Raw genomic sequence first — 8,921 nt, 5'->3', positions numbered from 1 at the left:
CCAATTAATCTGAAGTATGGTGCTTCCCCTATTTCAGTTCGACCATACAGGTATCCCCACTACCAAAAATTTGAAATAGAAAAGATTGCTCATGAATTGTTGCAATTTGGTGTAGTGAGACCTAGCCAAAGCCCATTTTCTTCACCTGTTTTGTTGGTTAAGAAGGCTGATGGCACTTGGCATATGTGTATAGTTTATAGAGCACCTAATCAAGAAACCATCAAAGAAAAATTTCTAATACCTGTCATTGATGAACTTCTCGATGAATTGTTTGGGGCTCAAATTTTTTCTAAGCTGGATTTGAGTTCTGGGTATCATCAGATTCGAGTAAGAGAATGGTATATTCAAAAAACAGCCTTTAGAACTTATTAAGGCCATTATGAGCTTTTGGTAATGACATTTGGGCTTACCAATGCTCTTGCTACCTTCCATGGCTTGATGAACCACATTTTCAAACCTTTTTTGAGAATATTTGTGTTGGTGTTTTTTGATGACATATTGGTGTATAGTAGAGATGTCAATGAACATTTGTTGCATGTTAAAACTGTTTTGAGTATTTTAAGGCAGCACACTCTGTATGTAAAGATGTCTAAATGTAAGTTTGGAGTGCATGAGATAGAATATTTGGGCCACATCATTTCTGGGAAGGGGGTACAAACTGATTCTGCAAAAACAATAGCTATGGTTCAATGGCCTGTTCCTAAAACCTTGAAGTCATTGAGGGATTTTTTAGGATTAACAGGTTACTATAGGAAATTCATACGTGGTTATGGATCTATAGTAGCTCCTCTAACAAATTTGTTGAAAAAGAATTCATTTTATTGGACTGACAAGGCTGTTGTTGCATTTGAGTTGTTAAAAGCAACTGTTAGCAATCCTTTTGTGTTGAGATTGCCTAACTTTACTAAAGCATTCACCATTGAATGTGATGCTTCTAGTGTGGGGCTTGGGGCAGTGCTGATGCAAGACTCTCAACCCATTGATTTTTATAGTAAAGCTTTGAAGGGAAAAGCTTTGTTGTTGTCTACATATGAGAAAGAGCTCTTAACTCTAGTGTCTGCTGTCTAGAGGTGGAGACCTTACTTGTTGGGTCATCTCTTTAAGATCAAAACTGACCAGCAAGCATTGAAGTCTTTGGTTGAACAAAAAATTAGTACTGAGTCACAACATAAGTGGGTCTCCAAGCTGATTGGTTATGACTTATCAGTTGATTATAAGAAAGGCAAAGAGAACTTAGTGGCTGATGCTCTCTTGAGAAGAAATGAGGAAAAATAGGCTGTAGTGGTAATGATTTCTTTTCCTACTCCATTGTGGATTGAGGATTTAAAAAGGAGTTATTCCTTATCTCCAAAGTTCTTTGACCTGGTTACTAAGATGCAACAAGGTGAAGAGGGGCCTAAATACTTTTCTATTCAGCAAGGGTTGTTGCTGAGGAAAGGTAAATTGGTGGTCATTTTAGCTTCTTCAATTCAGTCCAAGATTTTGCAGTATATTCATAATAACCCACAAGTAGGTCATGTGGGGTATCACAAAACATTGCAGAGGACAATAAGAGGTTTCTGGTGGGAGGGTATGAGGAAGGATGTCAGGAAATTGGTGAAGGAGTGTGAGGTTTGTCAGGTGAGCAAAAGTGAGATTGTGCAATACCTTGGCCTTCTACAACCACTGCTTATACCTGAATCTCCATGGTTAGACATATCCATGGATTTCATCGAGGGGTTGCCTCTTTCAAATGGCTTTTCTATAGTATTTTTCGTAGTGGATAGGCTGACCAAGTTTTCCCATTTCTTTCCTTTTTCACATCCCTACACAGTTGTTAAAGTTGCTCAAGTATTTTTTGTTGGGGTGTTTAAATTGCATGGCCTGCCCAGATCAATTGTTTCTGATTGTGATAAAGTTTTCACTAGGTCTTTTTGGAGGCAGTTGTTTCAGCTACAAGGGGTATCTTTGGACTCCAGTTCTTCATACCATCCTCAATCAGATGGTCAAACAGAATCATTGAACAAATGTTTGAAAGGTTACTTGAGATGTTATTGCAGTCACAAACCTAAGAAGTGGACTTCATGCTTACCAATGGCTGAGTGGTGTTATAACACCACTGTGCACTCTTCCGTTCAAGCAACTCCATTTGAAGCTCTTTATGGATATGGGCCTTTTAAGTTGTTGGCCTATGTGCCAGACACCTCTTCTAATGATGATGTTGACAAGCAATTAAAATCAAGGGAACAATTGTTGAGTTTATTGAAGGATAACATGAAAAAAGCACAACATATAATGAAATTTTATGCTGATATGAACATAACTGAAAGGTCTTTTCAAGTGGGTGATTGAGTCTTCTTGAGGTTGCAACCTTATAGGCAGAAGACAGTAGCAATGAGGCACAATATGAACATAGCTCCACGATTTTATGACCCTTTTCAAATTGTGCAGAAGTTGGGGTTTGTAGCATACAAACTTGATTTGCCCAATTCATCTAAAATACATCCAGTTTTTCATGTTTCATGCTTAAAAAAGAGATTGGCCAGAATGTTGTTCCGTTGCCAATGTTACCTCCTACTGATTCCAATGGGCAATTACAACCTGAACCTCATAAGATATTGGCTAGAAGAATTCAAAAGAAGGGTAACCAGGCTGTGATAGAGGTATTGATGAGTTGGGTAGGAGTTGCAGATGAGGATTCCTCTTGGGAGAGCTTATGGAAATTAAGGCAACTTCACCCACATCTTGTGGGCAAGTGTGTTCCTCTTGAAAGTGTGTGCTGGTTGAAGGCCTTGTGAGAAAGTCCTTTAAGGGGTGGAGAATGTAAAGCATGTGTTGGTTGAAGGTGTGGAGTGAAGTGGAATGTGCAGTGCAACAAGTGGAAGGAAGGGGAGTAACAAATTTAACAGATTGATCAATACGGGGCGTTTTGGGATTCCCTTAAATGAAACGGTGCGTGTCGATGTAATTGGGGGCAGTCTGAAGATGAATAAAGTGGCGTCATTTTTGAGTAAATCCTTGTAATAGAAATCTGTTAGTTAATTAGTTAGTTAGTTGCAGAGCTTTTTTTGTGTATAAATAGTAAGTCTCTTGTAGATAAAAGTGTGTAAACTTTGCATAGCAAAACTGAAGTGTTGGAGCTTTAGAAATTGCTCGAAAATCTCTCCAAGAATTGAAGTATATTCTTGGGCCATCATCTGTCATGCATTTTTTCTTGTTTCCATTTCTTCAAGTTGTTTCCTTCCATTGCATTTATCTGTTCTGGTTCTCATTTGAGTTGAACTAGCAAGAGGGTGCGTAACAAATTTTTAATAGCATCCTGAGCATGGAAGTACTCAAATGCCTAATAATATGCCAAAATGACAACATGAGAAAGATCAAAGAGAGAGAAAAAGAAACTTTTAAACTTACTCACATGCTTATTTTGCTTATAAATCTTGCTCTCCTGAAAATTAGATGGTATGGTATCTTTACCTCCAAAGTTAACCATGTCTAAGGCTCCCATGCTGAGGACTAAAGGGATCCTCTTCTCTAAGATGACATCGAAGTAAACACAAAAACAAACATAGCTACATCTCTCTAGCTTAAGCAATTGAATTTTTAACCAGTCTAAGACAAATTAAATCACATAAACTTGATCAGCTTGCACTTTCATCAGTTCAACTTAATGTTCAAATTTAGCCAAGAAAAAACTTTAATTTGGTTGTTGTTTGACCAACTCTTAAACACGAACAAAAGTTCAAATTTTCACTGGCGAGGTTCCGAATATATAAAAATTCTAATTTTTTTGGACAAAGTATCTATCTTGCTATAGCTTGAGAGTAATTTTAAATGCAACTGGATTGTAGATGAAGGTACCTGAATAAATCCCTCTCTAACCAGAGAAACAAGCAACATGAAAGAAGTACAAAAAAGAGACTCTTGCTCCAGTTACCCAGCTATGAAATAGTACATAAGTGCAAATTTGATCGAATTTAGTCAAGTAAAGAATATGTAGTTCTTGATCCCGCTAAACGAAAAGTAAATGAAAAAGAGACATCCATTCAAGGCAAAGAAAACAAACCAGATGCTCTAATTCAGGAGAGAACTTCTGCGATTTCAACAGCTTCGCTTGCTTGTTCGAAAACTGAGTGGCTTGCTTGTTTGAAAAGAATCTGCAATAAATTCCAAAAAAATAAATGTATTTTTTTAAAAGAAAAAGGGGAAATCAGTTTTCCAACCGCTAGATCTAAAATGGAACTCCTAAATCTAAACTGAAGCAATAATACCCAGATATTAGAGCACATAAATGATTTTAAGATTTAAAGATAAATAGAAAATAAAATGCGAATTATGAGATCAGATCTAAGAGTAGATCTAGAACAATGAAGCAAAAACAACTCAAAGCCACGTCTTGCTACGACCATGGTGGTTCTTGAAGGCCACCCGTAGAGGATCTCACAAAGAAATGGACGGCCTAGGATTCTAGATCTACAAATAAATAGAAAATAAAATACGAATTATGGGATCAGATCTAAGAGTAGATCTAGAACAAAAAAGTAAAAACAACTCAAAGTCACATCTTGCTACGACCATGGTGGTTCTTGAAGGCCAGCCATCGAGGATCTCATAAAGAGACGAACGACCAAACCATGGTGGTGGAACACATAAACGCAGTGATAGGCTTGCGAGAAGAAAGCTAGAAAGATGTGAGAATGAGGAAGAAGAGAACAAGAAGATGGAGAGAAGGAGGAGGGTTTCAACTGGAGCAAGGGCAATGTTTAGATGAGAGAGAGAGAGAGAGAGAGAGAGAGAGAGAGAGAGGTCTTCCATCTTTGTGAATCCGTGAGTTGCAATTTTTTTTTAAAATGGAAACCGGGTACCGTTTTAAAACTTGGTACTCAGGTTTTGAAACCTGTACCCGGACTGGGTAGGCCTAGGTAGCTCGATCCAGTTTCCTGTATTTGTAATCGGAACCTGGATAACTGGGTGTTAGACCGGACCGGATAAAAATTCGGCCCAGATGAACAGTCCTACTTTTGAGAGCACATTATTGGGTGCCTGAGAATTTTCCTTGTTATAAGTATTATCTTGTTTGAAGATTGACTATAACATGTGTAGGTTCATGTAATGCTAAGATGTAATAAAAAATACTAAGAATGTTTTGGAATTGCTCTATCAATAATTCGATAGCATATTTGGAAAAGATGATAAAATGTTTACAAATTGTATTTGTCTTCTAATAGGATATTTTACTCGTAACATGAAGATTTGTACTTGTAACACTTCAAACTTTGATAAACATTAATGATAAATGCTTTAGTCATAAAGAGATATTATAAAAAGAAATTTACAAACAGTCAAAACTTGATATAATACATTAGATTATAAAGCTACTTTTATTATAAAGTAGATTTAATATATTATATGAACTTATGTCAATTTATAAATTTACTTTTATATAATTTCTTTGTGAAAGTAACACTTCTCTACATTAATTAGTTTTTCTGGCAATGATATCCAAGTATTCAATGAATCATTTCAACTTAATTATTTTAAAGAAAAAGTCTAAACACAGGCATAATGGTGTAGGCTTCGCGCATGACATCCCCTTGTTTAATGAAACGCATCGTTGTGTGCATCTTTGAAATGGTGCATTCAGTAGAAAAGAAAATCCCACTAAGAGAGAAAACTGCCACTTCTCCATCCCTAACCTTAAGCCCCTTCCTTCTTCGACGCCAAACCCTAACCCACGACAATCGCACAAATCCTTCTTGGTCGTTTGGTTCTACACCATTATGCCTGTGTTTAGACTTTTTCTACACACAAATTCTAGCCAACAACGAGAAGAAAACATAGAGGAAAACATCGGATATAGGCTGAAATCAAATCTCTCAAGCATAAAGCTAGATTCTTAGCTTGGGTTTGGATAGTAAGATGAAATGAGATGGTTTTAGATGAAAGTTGAATAAAATATTATAAAAATATTTTTTTTAATATTATTATTATTTTAGAATTTGAAAAAGTTAAATTATTTATTATATTTTATGTGAAAATTTGTAAAAATTATAATGATGAGATGAGATGAGATGAGATGGTTGAGATGGTTTTAGTTTTGATATCCAAGCTTTGTTTTTCTTTATAAGTATGCTACTTCCTTCATTCAAAAAAAAAAAAAAGTATACTACTTCCTGCGAAAGTCTCTATCAACTAAGGCTGCATTTAGTTTCACAAATTTTTGAAACCCATCTTACTTATCTCAATATCTAAACATTAATTTTAAATTTTCATCTATTCATTATCTAAATAGTATAATTTTCTCAAACTTTCAAATAAAATACAAAAAAATTCAACTTATATTAAAAAATAATATTCTAATCCTCTTTTAAATTTATAATTTTTTTATTTAAAATTTTCTATCATTTCTTAAAATCTCATAAAAATTTTAATTCAAATTATTTTATTATTATCTATAAATTTTTCATTTCATCTTATTTACGTAACAAAATGAGTCCTAAATGAATGCGTTGAACAAAACATGAATCGTAACTAGTTGGGAACTATATATGTAGAAGAAGTACCAAAAAAAAGTTAAAAAACAAACTTATGTGCAAGGCTACAAACTGGATGTTCTTTGTCACACCGCTCGATCTCCTAAACTGGAACAGCTACTGTTCCTCCTAACACCCAATACCATCTCCCTCGTCACTTTATCTATACATGTGTCGTTACTCCGGCCCCCACTCCACATATTTTCTCCGATTCCCTCACACCCAACTTCGGATCACTAGGTGGACCGGCAAACTGGGCACGTCACGTGCGAAGATAGCCACGTGTCAATGCAGCCTGGATGAAACACGTGCTTACAAAACGGTATCGTCTTCACGGCCTCTTTCTGCTGGAACTCGCTCAGACAAATCGCGCAGTCCGTGATCTCGTAGCATTTGTCGTCTGAATTCCCACCGTAAGAGTACACCGGCAGAGCCCCAATCGTCTTCAGGTCGATTCCTTTACGCAGGTTGGAGTCCGACCCAGGAGACAAACTCGATGTCGCTGCTTCCTGGCCAGGTTCTCGTCGGCGGGGATGTGACTCGTCGTCGGGGAGTTGGTGCATGCAGTACTTGGAGATGCAGCCGAAGAGGCAAAGCGCGAGGAGGATGACGGGCAGGACTACGAGCACCACGGGGGACTCCAAGAAGGTATAAGTTCTGCTAGGTGACTGCAATGTGCCGGAAGCTGGTGACCAGGGCGGTGGCGTTGGAGTGCTGGTGATGGGTTGGGGTGAAAAGAGTGATTGGGTAAGTAGTAGTTTACGGCCATGGAGCTTCATTCTTAATGGTTGTTTGTATGCAGAGAGCTGGGAAACAGGAGTTACAGGACAGTAGTATATTCAATATAATTGGAGTAAGGATTAATAATTTATCGTACATGTATGCTATATATACGTAGGAATGAATGGGTTTTCCGGTTTTGGTTTTGGTTTTGGTTTTGGAAGAGGCCTGAGGGGGTACTGAAGAGGAGGGAGGGGGAAGAATCTGAGACAACTGAAGTGAGGTGGGCCCTATGAAGTGAGTGTATATATTTTGTTGAATTTTTTTTTGAAAGATATTTTGTTGAATTTTAGGTGTATGGCTCTTCACTTTATGCTTTTTATTCGGATAACTACTTGACATATCTGATGATGGGTCATGACTCATGTTTCAGTACATTACCTTATAAATGTCTTTTTTACTCTAAAGAAGATCTAATTGTTGGATATTATTATATGAACATTTTCAGTCTATTGAAAGTGAAGAGATAAGATAATAACAGCATTAGTATTAGATTTATTATTTTTATCTATAAAATTTGATAAAAAGTATATATTTTTCATAAATTCAAAATCTTCATATACATAACCTTACATTGGATTAACTATTAAATTCATCAAAATAATGATATAATATTATTTTTTTAATAATAATATTTTTAATTTTTTTTTCATATTTTACAATTACACTAACTATATGTTAATTAATAATTTAATACTTAAATTATTATTTTCCAACTTAAATAAATTGTGACTCAAAATTGAAAAATAATAATTTAAGCAAATAAAATAATGGTTATAGAATATAAATAGTAAGTCTTCAAATTTAAAAATGAATTAGAATGCATTGTAGGTCAAAATTTCATATTTTAGTATTTGATAAATTAAATACAGTAATTTTAAATATAAATTCATCAAAGATAAAATCAACCGAGGTTGACTCATATACAGAAAGTTTAAAGTGATATGAGGTAAAGTATGACTTAACTACATCAAAGAAAGAAAGAGATCTCTATAAAAGAAATGAATCTCTACAAATCAAGGTAGATTTATTAGCTCTCTCCTCTAGATTTCTATAGCGAAACCATATTCTTCAACCACTTAAAAACCTTATTCCATCTATTATATGGGGAGCTACGAGAGGTCATATGAGATTGTTAAATTATCCAACATATTAGATTTCATCCCTAAACTATCCGTAGAAGTAGACTTTTATGTCAAATCACATAAATTTCGTTCTCTCTTTACTTATATTTTATACGCTTTATTTATTATTTATTTTATGGATGAGCATCTAAGCATCATATCAATACCTAAGCCATCATCGTAAGCCATTCAATCGTATATATTGTTGGGGTCCAATCGTGCCAAAAAAATGCATCAAAATAACGTATCAAATTTAGGGATTATTTAGACACATATATTCAAAACTTTACATAATTCCGTTCTCAAACAATACTAAAAAACAATTCAATTTCAAATCTTAAATTTTTTCATTTAATCCGTACATAATCATTATCCAAACAAAAAATCCAATGAAAATTCCCAAACTACCAAACAAAGCACAAAAAATAATACAACTTTTCAAATTTTAAAACAATAATTATATTAAAAAATTATATTCAAATAACTTTTTAACTTTATAACATTTTTA

The 8,921-nt window shown here is 35.0% G+C and overlaps 1 protein-coding gene across 1 annotated transcript; it reads right to left on the bottom strand.

Moving 5' to 3' along the window:
- Nucleotides 1-6,605: 6,605 nt before the first annotated feature.
- Nucleotides 6,606-7,409, bottom strand: LOC109000573 (RING-H2 finger protein ATL57-like). The gene has a single exon (XM_018977490.2). The coding sequence runs from the start codon at nucleotides 7,286-7,288 to the stop codon at nucleotides 6,746-6,748; it is 543 nt and encodes a 180-aa protein (XP_018833035.2). The 5' UTR covers nucleotides 7,289-7,409; the 3' UTR covers nucleotides 6,606-6,745.
- Between the last annotated feature and the right edge of the window lie 1,512 nt (nucleotides 7,410-8,921).

Source organism: Juglans regia, chromosome 14, assembly GCF_001411555.2.
Source record: "Juglans regia cultivar Chandler chromosome 14, Walnut 2.0, whole genome shotgun sequence".
NCBI classification, from domain to species: Eukaryota; Viridiplantae; Streptophyta; class Magnoliopsida; order Fagales; family Juglandaceae; genus Juglans; species Juglans regia.
The sequence above is the reverse complement of the archived record's forward strand: the minus strand, read 5'-3'. Positions and strand labels throughout refer to the sequence as shown.